We start from the raw sequence: 18,313 nt of genomic DNA, 5'->3' as shown, positions 1-18,313 counted from the left end.
TTTACTTGACACTTCGTCAATTTCGGCTAAGAGCATTCAGTGTTGCGATTTGCTGTTTTCCCAACCTATTCACCCCCTCCAGTCCGGTGCGCGACCCGACGTAAGTTTTATCATCGTCAGTGCTGAATACTTTCCAAATTACCACACAACCAGTGTCCTGGCAGCTGGGAGGAGTGGACCACTCCCCCACGAAGGTTCGAAAAACTATGGTGGCCGCTTCTGGTGCAGCACGTCAAGAACGTGCTGGGCCAGGAGGCATGAGCCTACCAGGAGGCCCGGACTTGGGCTTTAGTTCCTTCGGGGCTAATAAATGTTATTTTCTCTCTCTCTCTCTCTCTCTCTCTCTCAGTGCTGAAGTCATTCCACCAGACGTTTGAAAATGGCGCGCTTAGGGGAAATTGAAAGCGGCTAGGGAACTTGCGGAACCAGCGACGTCTGTCGTCGGGGAGTTTCGGGAACTGGTCTCGGGGGTACCTTCAGTGCCCGAAGGATGTCGCTAGCGTCTCTGTTGTTGCCACACGTTTGCTGCTCGTGCTGCAAGCGAAAGGCAACGTCCGATGCGGCCCGCCCCATCCCTCTCTACCATCGTCCGGTTGTTTACGTAGCTGTCTGCGTTTCTTTCAACACAGTACTAGGCGCTCGACGCACAGGCTGCGGCATTTCACGAAGCCACCGCTTTGGCAAGCGATAACCTTCGTGAAAGTCAGAGCTGTGGCGGTTTCTGTCTTTTCTATCAGACGGCTGCTGCGGTAGCATTTGATACTCCTCGTGATAGTACGTCTCTCCCACTTCGGAGAGACACTCAGCGGGCGCATCGAAAGGCGGCGCTAGGGGCAACTGCTGTCTGAAGCCGGGATGTTCAACAACAAGGCTAGAATACTTGCGGAGGTGAGTGTGTTTCACTTTATTTCCCACGTTTATGCTGTTCCTGTAAACTCGACTGCAGTTGCCAATAAAAGGCACGCACGCTACGCAAGAAAAAAAAAACAAAAAAAACAGTCTGTCCGAAGTGTATGTTGACGAACCGCGCTTAACTTGTGTTTGTCGCCGCTATTTCACTTCAACTGCTGGCATTTGGCATTTGGCCCGCAGCAGGAGTGTCAAATGGGCTAAAAGGCGTATGTGAAGTGTGGGAAGCCGGACACGTGGTAGAAACACACACACACACACACACACACACACACACACACACACACACACACACACACATATATATATATATATATATATATATATATATATACAGGGTGTCCCAGCTATCACGCAGCACGATTAAAAAAAAGAGGAACGGCGTTAGTCGAAGTAAACCTAGTGTGTATTGTTTCCAGTGCAGTGGAGTTACCGCGCCAGTAATTTTTTCGTTACTGAGATTTAATTAGGTCATTGTTATTACTTATCTAACTCGGGAAGTATTGTCCAAATAATCAAAGTGTCAATGAGAAAGTTGTAGAGCAACATGAAAAACTACCGATACAACTTTCTGTTGCTTAATACGTGCTACATAAAAGGTTTTTCCGAGCTGAAAGAAGCCCGCAAATGCACGCAAAGTGCCTCGAGCGGCCAGTCGTGCGGCAATTCTGCGTGTATTCGCGAGCTTCTTTCACACTCAGAAAAACGCATTTGTGTAGCACGTATTGAGCAACAGAGAGTTGTATCGTGAGTTTTTCATGTTGCTCTACAATTTTCTGATTGACACTTTGATAATTAGGACAGTACTTCTCGAGTTAGATAATTAATTACAATTACCTAATTAAATCTCAGTAACGAAAAAATTACTGGCGGCTACTCCACTGTACTGGAAAGAATACGCACTAGGTTTGCTTCGCGTAACGCCGTTCCTCTTTTTTTTTAATCGTGCTGCATGATAGCTGCGACACACTGTATATATATATAGGGTGTTTCAGCGAACGCTCAAAATTTATTTAAGGTTGCCTGTGGCAGATAGTCCAATTTAATTTATGAGCAGGTCTACTCGAAAAGGCGGACATTACTTGCACAAGAAATTGAAATGCATAATCAAATAATTAACAAAACATCGCTAATTAAGGTTTTAACTAATTACCTGATGGCCCATATTGCAATTTACAAGTTGTAGCCGTGCAGTAGACCAGCTCATGAACTAAAATTGGGCTACCTGCCACAGGCAACCTTTAGAAATTTTTGAAAGTGTTCGCTGAAACACCCTGTATACATGGTGTTCAAAGCGAACACTTTCAAAATTTATTTGAGGTTGCCTGTGGCAGATAGCCCTATTCTAGTTAATGAGCTGGTCTACTCGAAGAGGCGGACATTACTTGCACAGGAAAATGAAAGGCATAATCGACTAATTAACAAAAAATCACTAATTATGTTCCTAACTAATCACCTGATGGCCCATATTGCAATTTACAAATTGTAGCCGTCGGGTTAGCAAGGCGGATCCACTTGGAACGCATTCTCGGGATGACACCAGTTTCGAGATATTAATTCCCGAACTTTGCGGAGAAATGCATTGGCGTTCCAGTTAAGTTTTTCACAAAACGTCGTTTTATGCATTCAAGCACAAAATTAACTGGAACGCCAATGCATTTCTCCGCAAAGTTCGGGAATTAATATCTCGAAACTGGTGTCATCCCGAGAATTCGTTCCAAGTGGATCCGCCTTGCTAACCCGACGGCTACAATTTGTAAATTGCAATATGGGCCATCAGGTGATTAGTTAGAAACTTATTTAGTGAATTTTTGTTAATTAGTCGATTATGACTTTCATTTTTCTGTGCTAGTAATGTCCGCCTCTTCGAGTAGACCAGCTCATTAACTAGAATAGGGCTATCTGCAACATGCAACCTTCAAGAATTTTTGAAAGTGTTCGCTGAAACACCCTGTATATACGTATATCATAGATACAGGACCTCAGACAGGTGCAACTTACGTAATGCTAACGCATTTCTCTCGCATTCTTCGCTAAATCGCCACAGATGTTTCGTTTGTTTGTTTTTTCCGATTTTTTTTTTTTTTTTGTGGAGTACTGAGATAACATATACGACTTTTAATTTTTTTTTACATTAATGAAGGTCCAGGCACTCAAAACCTCGAAAATTAGCTGTCCAACATCATAGGGCCCTAAATAATTTACTATAATAGCTTTTTTTCGAACCAGTGTCCACGTCGTTTGGCAGCAGATTTTGGTGGGACGACGTGACATAGAATGCGTCGTTGTAGTTTCTGCATTTTACCTCACAATTCAGTGCCACCTGAGAAACAAGTGCAATCATCTCTGCATCCTCTCTCAAAATAACAGTGAATTTTTTTGTATTTTCTGCGTAAATACGTAAATGTCTTTGTAATTTCCTCCGAAATTGTATCCCAAGCACCTGCGAATCCTGTCTCCGCTAAAAGCGCCATATAAAATGGGGCGCACATTGCATGTGCGATATTTTCACGGTCTGCGTCGTAATGTCGTAATAAATAATTATGTTGTTTCAAAGTGACCTTTCTCAACGGTCAACTATTACTAGTTACGTACAGCGAATAGCACTATATGGTTCCGTTTAGTATCATAATAAATACTATAGTTGCGATTCAGCGCTTGTCCTGCCGCCTTCTTCTCCTTTGCGTTCCATCTGTTAACGCTAGTTATACTGCATAATGTAGTTATAGTTGTCAGAAAAGCTTGATATGTAAATCGAACATAACTGTAACCGCCCCATTAGACGTGACGGCTAAACGGGCTCAGATAAAACATTATTGTACTTCCTTAAAAGGCAAACGGTCTGTGTATTTCATTGACATATTCACAAACGATTATGTTTCTTCACATAGTTGTCGCTGCTTGCCTTGCCATAACGCTTTGCTTCCAATGTTTTCGCAGTTGAAAGCCGCAAGGGCTACCAACCCGCTTGGATACCCGCTCCTCCAGTTTTCTGTCGACCTGTACAAACAGCTTCTCTCAGAAAGTGGCACTAGTGGAAACATATTCTACTCCCCATTCAGCATCTCCGCTGCTCTTTCTATGGCTCTAGCAGGAGCTCGGAACACCACCGCCGAGCAGCTCGCCGATGTCCTGCACGTCAACAGCGAGGAGATTCACGAGCACTTCTCCAGCTTCATCTCTAAGCTTCCAGGCTTTGCCCCGGACGTAAAGCTGCACGTGGCCAACCGGATGTACTCGGAGAAGACGTTTCCTGTCCTAGACAGCTACATCACCCTTCTTCGGGACTGCTACGCTGCCACAATTGAATCCGTCGATTTCAAAAACAACTTCGAGAATGTTAGGCGCCAGGTTAACGGCTGGGTCGATCAAGTCACAGAATCGAAGATCAGAGACCTCCTTCCACCAGGATGCGTGGACGCTTTGACTACCCTTATTTTGGTGAACGCCATCTACTTTAAGGGCCTCTGGAAGTCGCAGTTCAACGTGAACTGGACGCGCCGTTCAGATTTCCACCTGAACCCGAACAGCAAGACGTCGGTAGATATGATGTACCAGAAGTCCGATTTCAACATGGCGCACAACATGGCTCTAGAAGTGACAGCTCTGGAAATACCGTACCGAGGTGGCAAGACTTCCATGGTCGTGCTACTACCTGACAGAATCGATGGACTGTCCAAACTCGAGGAGGCTTTGAGTGCCGAGAACGTGGCAGAAGTTTTGATGGACCTACATAATTGTACTGACGTCAAGCTATACCTTCCCAAGTTCAAGTTTGAACAGACGATATACCTGAAGCAAACGCTAACTGCAATGGGCATCGAAGAGCTCTTTAGTCTGGCTGCTGCTGACCTGACCGGTATCAGTGCGGACGGAAACCTCTGGGCTACCGAAGTTGTCCACAAGGCGTTCGTGGAAGTCAACGAGGAAGGCACGGAAGCCGCAGCAGCAACCGCTGTTGTGATGGGCTTCGGCTGCAGCGCTCAAAGGTTCATAGAGACAAAATTTGTCGTTGACCACCCGTTCATGTTTCTCATACGAAGCCGCGATCCAGACATTGTCCTCTTCATGGGATCCGTTCGTCGACTCTAGGGAAATCGTAAAAGGGTGCAAACAACTCTCTTTCCCATCAGTGACACAAGAATCACATGACTTCAAGGTTACAGGTCCGCGACCCCAATAGCAGACACAATGCTGTAAATTATGGAACTATACATTTTTCATGTGCTTTAAAGTCGAAGTGAGTGTGTTATATGGATGCACTTAAATATCTTCCGTCGTTTTTAATATTTTTCTATCTGCAAGTATTCGAGACTACACTCCTATCATTGTTTTTCTGATTGTGTGATTAGCTCCTGCTGTCCTCTTCTGGGTAACTTCTTCCCTGCTATTCAAGCGAGAGAGCGTGGTGTACTCTTTCTGGAGGCAATTGTCAGCTTGTCCTTGTACGTTTTTGGGCAACCCTTGTATGTTTTGATAAGACAATGATCTGTTATTTTCTGAAATGAAGTTCTGTTGGTGTCATTGCCTGAATAACAAAGCCATCACATAAAGCTGTATGCTGTTTCCCAAAGGAACCTATGTTTTCATACTTATGTTTTCAACTTAAGTTTTGAACTTTATGTTTGATGCTTATGTTTTGATACTTAAGGTTTGAAATTATGTTTTCAACTTCATTTTTTGGTACGATAACGATCTATTCTTTTCTGTAATGAAGTTATGTTGGTGCCATTGTCTCGATAAGAGAACCATCGCATCTAACTGTACACTGTTTCCAAAGGAAGAAATGCAGTAGTAATGAACTTATTTATTAAGAAAACTACGCATAACATATAGTATTTTCATCTACTTTCTACAAAGATATAGCCGTCGCGGCCAATGAGCCCACCCACGATTTCGCAACTTGGTTTCAAAACATCACGCCGAATAAGTTAGAGCCTACACAGTTTTTTTGAAACGGAGCACAATCTTACGGCTCGGTCAGATAATGGCACGTCGACTAAGTCATAGTGTTGATCAACGCGACATATAAAATCAATTAGGAGTTTCATTCATTTTGTGCCGCCTAGCTGACGCCATTAATGACGCAAAAAATCTCAAACTTAACTCAGTAATGAGCGCTTACTCAAAAGTAGCAGTTGCTACGAGCGTTCTGATTGATGCACAGTCAGGAATGTCTTAGACTTTTGTCTCTGCAGACGAATCTCATAATCACTTTGCAGAAGTTGATGCGAATTTGTGTTATAGTGATATAACTATTTCTCCTGTTCAATGCGCCTAAAAAATAACGAAAGAAGTGGCAAGGCACCACATCGTACGCATAGAAGCTACACACAAAGGCCTCTATTCAAGGTCACTTCGTTGCTTTTTTGGTGTCTCATTCTTAATATCACTGTAATGAGCTTACATTAATATTTTTACATTATTACATTATTAATAAGTTACATTTAAGAAAACGCATCACTTCCACTTTTATTATAGCCGAGGTTTCTGCCTGATTTCGTTACACGGCAGTGTTTGTTCGCACAATGGCATAGCCATCGCCGAGAAACTGTGAGAGCTAGCGCAATGGCATGGATCTTTTACGGTGTTCATGACACGCGCCTGCGAAAAATTGGAATTACTGGGGAACTTTCGGGAGCGATGACGGCGAACGGGGAAGCCAGATTGTTGCTAGGGAACTCTGGCGTCAGGGAGTCTTCGGTGCTCGTCTTGGGTACCTCCCGTCCCTAAGGGGCGTCAGCAGTGTTTTCATTGTTCTTCCATGCGGGCCGCAGCGCGTCTGCCCGGCCGAGCCTTTCTGCCTACTCTGGCCTTGTCGTGAATCGCTGCATTTTTGCAATACAAATGTGACGTGATCGTGGCTATGTGATCGGGAAAATATCCTACGACGGCAAGCCCGCTGCGACGAGGCACAGTGATAAACTCAACGAACACCAGCCCTGCGTCATTTCCATTTCCTGGTAAACGCCTGCTTGTGATAACAGCACTGCTTGAAAGACTCGGCCGGTGCATCGAGCTTTTCAGCTTTCGGTTTCGTGTTCAACGTGTACGTTGTGCACTACTCAGTGTCGCACAGGAAGTATTTGAGAGGTGCGCGCGTGTTTCGCTTATTACGTCTTCCTGACTCACGTGGCATTCTTCTAGAACTGACCTGTCGGTGTTCGAGGGAATACGGAAAGGTAGGCGTACCTTGTCGCGTTATACCGGCTACATTTGCAGTACAATTAGGTGAAGCAATCCATGTTGTCTGCTCGCTTAGTGTGCGTGCGTGCGTGCGTGTGTGTGTGTGTGTGTGTGTGTGTGTGTGTGTGTGTGTGTGTGTGTGTGTGTGTGTGCGCGTGTGCGCGTGTGTGCGTGTGCGCGTGTGTGCGTGTGCGCGTGTGTGCGTGTGTGCGTGTGTGCGTGTGTGTGTGTGTGTGTGTGTGTGTGTGTGTGTGTGTGTGTGTGGTGTGGTGTGTGTGTGTGTGTGGTGTGTGTGTGTGTGTGTGTGTGTGTGTGTGTGTGTGTGTGTGTGTGTGTGTGTGTGTGTGTGTGTGTGTGTGTGTGTGGTTCCCTCTGTTTGTCATTTTTTTCTTTTTGTTTGCGGCAGCAATTACACCAATTAGGAGCTTGAAATCCAGGTTTGCTTTGATCGTCTATTCTGTTCATTCCGTTACGCTGATGATGACTGGTGTCGTTATCGACGTTACGTTATAGAAGTGTGCGAAATTGAAGGTTTCAAACAACACGTCGAATAACGTCCTACTGACTATTCGCTCTTCGAGTTGAATAGTCAGTATTCGTAAATTTAAATTTTTGTAATGCATTTAGAATTGTTTGATTGATCAAGTGTGCCTGACCAAACAAACTCGGAGCAAAATTGCGATCATTCTATATAGCCCCGGTGGCTATATTAGGATGAAACACGCAAAGTTTCGTATTCGAGTGCACTATGGGGCTCTTGCGTTGCCCAGGGGGCGCTGCAAAAATGGTGCTAAAAAGCGCCCTCAATCCGAAACTGGGTAGTACCAAGCTCGGTCGTCTACTTCGGGAAGCACGTTTACAATATGGACCCGCCACTTTTGGTTGTGTTGTACCAGGGCTTGCAGCGAATATCGGGTGCCGAAGATTTTTCCATGGGTGGCATGCTGCATAAAGGCAAGAAATTATGCAACGCCGAATATGTGTACGCCGTTCAAAAAATAAGCGGCGAAGTTTTAGCGCGGTGTCAATCGCAAGTGAAGCGAGTCACGCGCGTGCGAAGTTGAACTTCAGGTAAGGTTTGCACACTGCTAGATACAGGCGCACAAACGCGAGGAAATGCTTTCTATAAATGAATTAACCGCAGCGATAAGCAGACATGTGTACGGAACTGCTCGAGCGCACGACGGTACGCGCCGCGATGGCAGCGGTCTTTCGACATGCCGCGAAACGGCGGGTCTCCTGCAATCTTTGTTGACTGCATGCCGCTAGACAAGTTATTATGCCTGCGCTGCAGTAGCGGCCATCTGTCCCTTTAGCAATTGATAAATAACTGATGCAATGCATATAAGCTCGCACTAACGTACGTGCGTGCGAATCGCGCTGCAACGCGAGCTCGTGCACTGCTCGCTTGATGTAGCTTTTAATGACAGCGCTCGAACATCGATGTGCTGTAATCAATACTACCTTGCTGTGCTGCCTCAACGTGCTGGCTTGAGGTCAAGGATGAGCATATTCAACTCTCTAACCTGTGCTGCTCGTAGTGGGGTAGTGAATTGTCACCGAATCAGCCCGACCATTTGTGGTCATTTGCACACACCTGGTCACTTCACCACATCGCATCGGTCGAATTGTTAATTGTCGCTGTGGCCGGGTCTCGAATCGTGAATCACCAGCCATGTCTGCTGCTATATCGGTCTTCCATTTTGCTTACCCAGCGCGCCCGACGCTCCACTTCGTGAGGCCTTGAAGGAAAACGGTAGAATCAGATGTTATGATTCAGGCCTTCTTGTTCATGGCAGCCCACGACGCAGCAGTAATGACGGTGACGCTTTTTCGAGGCTAAGCTCGGTCTCTCCCGATCGGCGTCGCCGATGTCTTCTGCTTCCAGCATTACGTCCCACGGCACACGGAGAGTCCGTTTTCGTATAACTATAGGCTGCGGCCAGCTCGCAGCCTGGTCGCCATGGTCTGTGAGAAGTGATGAGCCCTTTCGCACTCGAAACAGGGCAGAAAAAAGTGCGAATCGACGCAAAACGCGGGCTAGAAACGTGCTTCGCCACAGCCAGGGCTCAATAGTATCCAAGCTGGTACTACCAAGATGTCGTTTTTCGCCGCCACCAGGTGCCGCTACTATACCTCAAACTCCAGCGCAAGACGCCCATATAGATCGCTCAGGGAGCTAGATGTTTCCTTCTGAACCGCGATCATTCGCACTCTCTGAAGAATCAAGGGTATGCGAACCAACTGCGTATTTGTTCCGAGTGTTTCACTTGGACTTCTAATAAATAACGCTTCGTAACGTGCAAGGTTATAACAGAAACTTCTTAACGTTGGTAGAGTGTTGCATGAACGTCGCTTTACATTCTAGGTAAGAACAACGTTCTTATTCGAAAAGCATTCCATTCAATTGCCTCCTGGCACTATTTGATTCCGCATTCCATTCGGTCTGTAGCAGTACTAGTCTAGTGGCACACCTTCAGACGTTCTTGTGCTCTCTTCAGGCCACCTGCTCAACCTCAGTGAAGACACAAAATTACGGCAGAATTCATCCCATTATGTCTGTCAACGGTAATGCGAATAGTAATTAGGCAATCTAGCGGCAGACCATATTCTTGAAGTCTCGTTTGTTAAGCACGTGTAGTGGTGATTGAGACACTTTCGTTGCTTCGGCTACCTGACACAAACTTCTACATCGTCCCACTTTTCTATTGAACTTTCTTAATTGCTGAAGATCGCCCATGAGCATGGAGGCATAACGACGACTGCATCACGCCAACGCGGTGGCGATGGAATGACGAAGAAGAAAATACATCGATCGAACGCCAAAGGCGTATAACGACGATGGCATGAAAGTTCAAGAAGGAAGTTCAAGTTTATTGTTTCTTATTGCATGTACAAAAAACGGGCTTACATATTATATACAGCATCAGCAGGTCCCAGAGTGAGAAATTTCCACCCGCCGCGGTGGCTCATTCAGCTAAGGCGCTGCGCTACGGCGTGCCTCATAATCAGAACTGGTTTTGGCACGTAAAACCCCAGAAAGAAGATGAGAAATTGCCAGGGGACCTCCTATCATTAGTGGGTACATAAGAGTATTAGAGCTCCAAGAAGAGGGTAAACAAACAAAAAGGGGAAAAAAGAAAAAAAAACGCGTCAAGAAATACAATTCGTAGGGAACAAGTTACAATGAATAGAAAACAATTAGATGCGAACGGCATCATGACGGCATTACGACCACGGCAATGAAATACTGATTCCCAAATTATTACGATGGTATAACGACGACCACGTGACGATGACGATTTATGACGCCGATGGCGTGCCGACGACGGTATGACGACGATCATTGCATGACGACGATGACTACATGAGATCGGCACGAGCAGTATGGGATAACTATGAGTGTGTGATGAGAATGCCGTGAGGACGACTGTATCACGAAACCTGTATGACGACGGCATGATGAGAGTCGGATGACGAAGCCGGAATGATGATGATGACACGACCACGATGGCTTTACGACGACCGCCTCACAATGGAAGCACGGTAGCGACTGTCTGACGACCACGGCATGACAAGGGCGTCACAATCACGATGGAATTACAGTATGATTACAATAACGAAGAAACATTGACTTCGATTGAGCGACGAAGGCGGTATGGCGACAATGAGATGACGTTAATGAAACGACGAAAACGAAAAAAAAAAGTGACAGCGTGACGACGTCATTACGGCATGAAGACAGCAACGTGACGAGAGTAAGATATCACGAAGCTGGAATGACTACAATGAGGCGAGCACGACGGCATCCCGACCAGGAGCACATACCTAATGGCCCAAGCAGGTAGACAACCCGGGCCACTGGGTCGGCGTAAGAGTATACACTGATAAATAGATAGAGATCAAAACGGCAAGGAATGCTATTCGCATTAAAATGCTTCGTCCACTGCTCTCGCTGCCGATGATTCAAGCTTCAGCAAAACGCCTTACATGGTGCGGCATTTAGACCCATATAGTTGTGGCAGTGAGTGCAAATCTGGTCTGCATAACCCAACAAAAAATCACGACATACCACTTGCATAATGGTCAGCTCATAGATTCTTCTAAACAGATAGATCTGCCATATGACCCTGCATGCTTATGGTCTGTCTTTAAGACCAGTTCTCCGAAAGAAGCGCAACAACGCTCTCAAGGCCTTCTGGGCTGAGGTCGGTCTCGGCCAGTCTCCCAGGACCCTTTTCCTCCGACTAAGGGCATTTGTGAAGCCTATTTACCACTAATTGGATTTTTTTGCTCTTCTATCCTTTTTTGTAACATCTTTTTTTTTCATTATATTTTATTCCCCTTACGCCCTTTCTCCAGCACAGGGTAGCCAGCCGGTCTGACAACTGGCTAACCTCCCTGTCTTTTCGTCTATTCTATTCATCCTCCTCCTCCTAGATCTGCCATTATAACAGCGCATGAAATTCAACTCGGTGGAACACTCGAGTCGTTGGAACATCACGTGTTACGAACGTGGGTCAAACACACGGGGGGAGCCAAAGAAGTGCTTAAAACAAAACTTTGCCTACCACCGCCAGAAGAATACGTAGTTACGTCACTGTAGCAACGCGTTATTTGGAGCAGAACGGGCTCACTACTGCACGGTCACCTTTGGTAACTTCTGTAAGGTTTTGCACTCGACACAGGCTCTGAGAATGTAGGAGTTTGCGCACGTGTTTCGGAGGCCACAACCAACTGTACAGTAGCGGAGGCGTATGATGTGTGCATCCCATAGAAATGGTTGTCGAGAAGAGCGCGACGTATTGGTGTGCAATTCGTTGCTATAGTCGTGAAAACTGCGTTGTCAAAGCGAATGAAGCGTAAATATAATAATGATGATGATGAGCCTCAAACATGGCGCATGCCCAGAATGGAAGATGCGGCAAGAATCAGGCGGTTGGCGGAAGACATCTTCGAAGGCATCGACAGCATCACTTACCAACCACGTCGCAACGGCCCACGAAATGGATGGATGGTAATAATTTTATTGAATTGTCCTGCAGTTTTGACGACCCGGGCTCAGGTCTCCCACGACGGGACGTCGAGATCTTGTCTCAGCGCCGCCTCGCGGGCCTGCTGGACAGCCCAGAGTTGGTCGCCGAGGTCGGAGCTGCGCAGAGCCACGAAATCGTTTTTAACACATTGTACCTCACGTTATAGACAGCGGTCAAGTGCCCCTGTTATGATCGGCTTGGAACTGCACCTCTCAAATGTGGGAAACAAGCCCGAGCGCCTTTCCCGTGACGAGATAATCCTCTTTCATCCCCGAGGAAGCGTCACACCTCTACGACCTGAGTAGACGCAAAGGGCGAGCTACCAAAGAAGAGGACCTGAGGGGGAGGAGGTCGTCAACTTGACCGCCCGACAAAGGACTGACACTTCCACACGTTCCCCGAAGGAGACATCGGCAGGTTATGATCTTCCTGGAAACTGTATCTCTCAAATGTGGGAAGCAAGCCCAAGCGCTTTTCCCCGTGACGAGATAATCCCCTTCATCCCCGAGAAAGCGTCTCACCTCTACGACCTGAGCAGACGAAAACGGTGAGCTACCAAGAAGGAGGACCCGAGGGAGAGGAGGTCGTCAACTTGACCACCGGAGAGAGGACTTCCCCGAAGGAGACATCGGCCACCACGAGGGGATTTAAGGCCGTCCTGGCCCCCGTGTTAGACAGAACCGTTCGAGACTCGGATAGAGTCAAAACCACGTACCAATGAAGTGAATACAATCTTTTCTATTTTTGATCATCACGATGCCCGCCTTCATCGTCGTCTCCTGATTCCTGCGGTGACGACCCCCCTCACCCGGTCGAGTTGATATCACCCCTTATATCAGCACTGTAAATGGAGAGCAAAAAAAAAGGCAAAGCTTGCACTAAGCCGCGCAAAGCTCGAGACACAGCGAAGCTGGCCGATCGATTGCGTCATAACCTAAGAGATACCTGGCATAACCAAGCTCAACTCAGGCATAGCCAAAGTCGAACCAAGCTGCTACCAAGTTCAACCTCGTTCAACCAAGTTCAACCTCGACATAGCCAAGTTCAACTTAGCTACTACGAGGAGACACAATCGATCGGCCAGCTTCGTTGTGACTCGAGCTTTGCGTGGCCTTGTGCAAGCTTGGCCTCCCCATTACGACGACCATAGAGTTTCTCACTATAACACCTAATATAGTGAGAAACTCTATGACGACGACAGAAGAGAAATGAAATTGCACGCTGGAGTCATAAGTGGTCACGCAGCCAGCTGTGGAAGCAGACGACGACAACGAACGTGGGAGCAGTGGCACGAGCGCGTGCCGAGCACGAGTTCGAGCGCCGCAACGATCACGACGACAACACTACCCCGAACACACACCTAGAGCCCCAAGCTATTAGAATCTTGGACCTCTGGGTCGGAGTAGAAGGCGTGCGGAAGAAGACGACGCTCGAGCTAATGCTGATTATGATAGTTTCGTGAAACTCGCACATTTTACGGCTGGCTTAAACAGCTTCGCTGTTAAAAAATATTTCCTTCGCATAAATCTCATACATGGCATTGCATGACTTCGCTAGTGACATCCGTTGTCATAGAAGTTACGACCCCCAAGGGGGGGATAATCACCATCCAGAGTCTTCTAAACGAGTCACAGTGGCTGCAAAACGAGAACCTTTTTGAGCAGCATCTGCAGGAAGATGCGGGTTTACCGTGCGCGCCAAGTATACTTACTTGCAATCATGGATTATTTTTCAGCACCCCCCCCCCCCCCTATTCCCACCACTCCGTAATTCTTGGCCATTTCCCCGCAACTAAGTGAGCGCAATTATTTCAAGAATACGCAAGCCAGTAAGCAAACAACATGGCGGCCTCCATTGTTACAGAATGCTGCTGTCGAAGCAAAGTAGTTCAGATCCGAAACAATAGCTAATGTCTCTTGCTTTTGTTTAATTATCTCTAGATACGATTTCCGCATATCGGGCTCTTCTATAGCCAAACTTCCCATACTATCGCAGTTAATAAGCGTCAAAATCAAAATAAATAACTGAATAAACGAATTTATTCAGTAAGGATGACATGTTCGTCAAAATAAGGAAGGGGATGGCCGGAACATGAAGGGTAAAGTCGGGGGAGGCTAAGAAGTGACAGTGTAAATGGAGATTGATGTTTACGAGAATAGCAAGAGCAATCTTTACCTCATTTGCCGAGATTTAAGAAGAAGTTCGGGCCCCAGTAAATGACAGCATCTACTGCAATGTGGCCCGCTTTGGCAACCTGATTCGACACTGATTTCAATCACAATGCGAAACGAAAACCTAAACTGTCTCATTATGCGCACGTGCATTAATTAAACGCATGCATGACTAAGCTCTTGGTCAGAGTCTGGCGAATAATATTATCTGCTTAAATAGCCGTTCTTGCATTTTCGCACATATCACACTGCGGTCGCATTTACTTTTTTCCGTTTTTTTTCGTTTTTTTTTGCAGGTGTCGGAAACAATGGCCACAAATCCTCTCGGGGATTCGCTCCTCCACTTCGCCATTGACTTGTACAAGCAGCTGACTCGTGAGAGCGGCTCAAGTGGGAACATATTCTACTCCCCATTCAGCATCTCCGCTGCTCTTTCGATGGCCCTGGCGGGAGCACGGAACACCACCGCCAAGCAGCTCGCCGATGTCCTACACGTCAACAGCGAGGAGGTCCACAAACACTTCTCCAGCTTCATCTCTGAGCTTACAGGCTTCGCCCCAGACGTGAAGCTGCACGTGGCCAACCGGATGTACTCGGAGCAGACGTTTCCGGTCCTGGACAGCTACCTCGCCCTACTTCGGGACTCCTACAGCGCCACGATTGAATCGGTCGACTTCAAAACAAACTTCGAAACCGTTAGGCAGCAGGTTAACGCCTGGGTCGAGCAAGCCACGGAATCGAAGATCAAAGACCTTCTTCCATCCGGATGCTTGGACTCCTTGACCACTTTGATCGTAGTTAATGCCATCTATTTCAAGGGCCTTTGGAACTCGCAGTTTGATCCCAACTCTACGTACCGTTCCAGTTTCCACTTAGACAAGAAGAACAAGAAGGAGGTGGACATGATGTATCAGGAAAACGATTACAAAATGAGTCGCAGTGACGAACTCGGGGTGACTGCTTTGGAGATACCGTACCGCGGCGGAAAGACTTCCATGGTCGTGCTGCTACCTGACACAGTGGAAGGGCCTGTCCAATCTCGAGGAGTCTTTAAGCGCCGAGAAAATTTCAGAGCTTTTAAAGGGCTTATGGGAGCATTCAGACGTCAAGCTATACCTTCCTAAGTTCAAGTTGGAGCAGACCGTAAATTTGAAGCAAACGCTGAGTGCAATGGGCATCGAAGATTTCTTCGCTCCTGTTGCGGACCTCTCGGGTATCAGTGCGAAGGGAAATCTCTCTGCGTCCGAAGTGGTGCACAAGGCTTTCGTGGAAGTCAACGAAGAAGGCACGGAGGCAGCAGCTGCAACCGCTGTTCGTGTGATGTTATGCTGTTTGCAGTTAGAGGAAACAAAATTTGTTGTCGACCACCCCTTCATGTTCCTAATTCGCAGCCATGATCCAGAACTTGTGCTTTTCATGGGATCCGTTCGTCAACTGTGAGGGGCTCGTAGAAAATGGTGCGGTAATGATACGTGGAACGGCTTAATAATTATATAAGCACCACTGGAAGGACACCTTATATGACGCTTCAAAGGTCGGTCGGTGTTGTGAATTATGTACCCTACTGCTGATTTTACGGCCAGAGCTACTACAATGATACGCCATACTTTTGAATGTGTTTTTATTCTATTCCTTGATGTCTCGGAGCGGCGCATTACTGTCTTTATTTTCCGATGCCTGCTTTTATTCGTGTAGTGCGATGATGTTGCTGCTTGTGTTCGTCATTCATCGTACACGTTCGAAAAGAACACGGATATAAAGTAGTAATAAATATGCTGTGCCAATTGATATTTCTTGAGGTATTATTTTTGGCGCCATTTGCTATCATTCAGGTGCGTTTGAAAGCGTCGGCCTCTCGATTGTTTCACAGACGACAGTTGTCAGTGGATAATAGAATTGAAGTGAGCCCAGCTTTTCTCCTGTAAAACTTCAATGACGTTCACAATCCAAAATAAATATGCAAAACAATTGTGTGTTCGTTTTATGTAATGTCAGAAAGGTTAGTACAAAATATGGGAGGGGGGCAGGGGGAGGAGAAGGGGGAGGACATGGTGGGCCACCGCCGCGGGTGCGACTGACCCTAGTGACGTTATTGCGGCAATGTCTACTAAATGTTACCTAGTTACCGCCGTACTTAATTTAAAAGTGAAGCTTTTTATGACTCACTGATTCGTCCGTGAGCGTCTAAAACGTACTGCCGGACAGCCAACTTCCACAAAGGAACTAGCTGCGCATCTGCGCACACAATACAACAACGGCGCATGACGTACTTGTCGTAGAATACTACAGTTTACATTCGCAGTTGTACCGATAAGAACAATGGGAACTGCAGCGCCACGCTACCCCGACGAACTCTAGATATCTGCATTGCATTACGCGCCTCACGCAAGGCATTCCCGGCCGTCACCATGGGTATGCCGCGGGTGCTGCGCACGGCAGAAGAAGAACCTGCCGTACGCGAACGTGAGCGCGAGTGCGATCGTGCCCACAAGACCGATCCCGTGTATCGGCAGCGGCAGAGCCTTTGACCGTCCACCACAGCGATCACAAGGCAATACTGTGCAAGTGTAGAGTCGTCCGTGAAAGTGTGAGTGTGTGCGTGTAATCAACGGCTACATGATCTAAGGTAAAGGCCTAACGAAATGTGTCCATTCAACATTCAAAAAATACAATCCTAAACAAGCAATCAAATCACATATGCATCGCATCGGGTCGCTCAGCAATTCTTGGGTTCGTTGCGCGGTCGTTGGCCTTGGACTTTCATTCAGTCTGCATGGGCGAAAGGTTCACATTCAACCATCTTTTTTTAAGAAAGGGGCCTTGATGTTTTAGTTCTCCTCTGCTCAAGTTTGATTCCAATACAGCGGCGCAGTCATACCTCAATAAAAAAAACGTATCAAAGGTCTTCGCCGCAGAACACCTCATAATTTCTAAGCAAAACTGATTTGCATTTTAATTCCAGCTTGGCACAGGTGCGGAGTAATCGTGCTGAATCAGCTACATCTATATAATAAGTGCATTAAACGCGCAAGGTCCTAATTAGTTATAACAGGAGCTCAACATGCGGATTGAAATGTCGGGCATATCGGAAAATGCTCCCTTAGAAAAGAAATATCCGGTAATAGTATGGCACGTGATCATGCTGGCCTGAGCGCCATAATATTGGACTGCAGAATACGCCGTGTCAGTGCTTGGATTGCGACATGTTACTTTTACTGCGTGCCACGTCCGCAGTAGGCGAGGTGATAGTGTGTAAAGGCTGTTTTTCCGTGTCGTCTCTGTAGAACGAAACTAATGGGAACAGCCACAGCCGTGCATCGCAGTTCGTGCCAGGCATCTTTCGATATATTCAGCGCAATAAGTTTAGATGGTATGCTGTGCTAAGTGATCATAAGCACATTTTGAATGGAAATGGTTTGATGAATATAGCGTTGCTCAGCGGAGGAGCAGCAGGAGTGTTGCTTCCTGCAGGCGGACCTACCGACCTTGGACCTATCCTTGCCAAAAAGTGCCGGCAGTTGCTCCGACTGGACGCCACCGATCAACCGCGGTACGGTCTGAAACACTTTGCCGTACAGTTAGCAACACGAGCGGGACACGGTGGTGTTCTGCGTTTTGTGTGCATTGATTCAATCCTTTCAAAATTCTACTAAGAGCGATGAAAATCTGAGAGATGTGCATCGGTCGCAATGCGTGAAGAAAGCCTGAATGAACCCGCCGTGGTTGCTTAATGGTTGTGGCGTAGCGCCGCAAAGCACAAGGTTGCTAAGCACTAGTTTTCTAAACACGGGGCTGCTGAGCACGAGTTGCGCTGTTAAACTCCGGCCGCGGAGGCCGGATTTCGATGAGGGTGAAATGCAGAAATGTCCTTGTGCCGCGCATTGGGAGCACGTGAGTACGAACTTTATTTAGGTCCCGAGGAGAAAAAAATTAAAGCGGGGCCCGAGGCCCCGCCAATCAATCTGGTGGCTCCACCCAGGTCGGGGCCGGTAGACAGAGTCCTTCGGCGAC

At 46.9% G+C, this 18,313-nt stretch overlaps 2 protein-coding genes across 2 annotated transcripts; both read left to right on the top strand.

The window, feature by feature from the left end:
* The first annotated feature begins 491 nt into the window (after window positions 1–491).
* LOC119458128 (leukocyte elastase inhibitor A) lies at window positions 492–5,414 on the top strand. The gene is made up of 2 exons (XM_037719950.2): window positions 492–888; window positions 3,850–5,414. The coding sequence occupies exons 1-2, from the start codon at window positions 856–858 to the stop codon at window positions 4,999–5,001; spliced, it is 1,185 nt and encodes a 394-aa protein (XP_037575878.1). The 5' UTR covers window positions 492–855; the 3' UTR covers window positions 5,002–5,414.
* Window positions 5,415–5,561: 147 nt separating this feature from the next.
* On the top strand, window positions 5,562–16,297 carry LOC125946776 (leukocyte elastase inhibitor A-like). Its single transcript, XM_049670773.1, is given in 3 exon segments — window positions 5,562–7,091; window positions 14,599–15,327; window positions 15,329–16,297. Coding segments are annotated over 2 exon segments (1,131 nt in total). The 5' UTR covers window positions 5,562–7,091; window positions 14,599–14,610; the 3' UTR covers window positions 15,743–16,297.
* The last annotated feature ends 2,016 nt before the right edge of the window (window positions 16,298–18,313 follow it).

This window comes from Dermacentor silvarum, chromosome 7 (genome assembly GCF_013339745.2).
Source record: "Dermacentor silvarum isolate Dsil-2018 chromosome 7, BIME_Dsil_1.4, whole genome shotgun sequence".
NCBI lineage: Eukaryota > Metazoa > Arthropoda > Arachnida > Ixodida > Ixodidae > Dermacentor > Dermacentor silvarum.
This window is presented reverse-complemented; position numbering and strand designations above follow the sequence as displayed.

Excerpts from the sequence above, each read along its gene's own strand:
- LOC119458128 (XM_037719950.2), top strand. The coding sequence starts at position 856 with ATGTTCAACAACAAGGCTAGAATACTTGCGGAG. Across the intron at positions 889-3,849 it reads AGGCTAGAATACTTGCGGAG|TTGAAAGCCGCAAGGGCTAC; the intron begins GTGAGTGTGTTT and ends ATGTTTTCGCAG.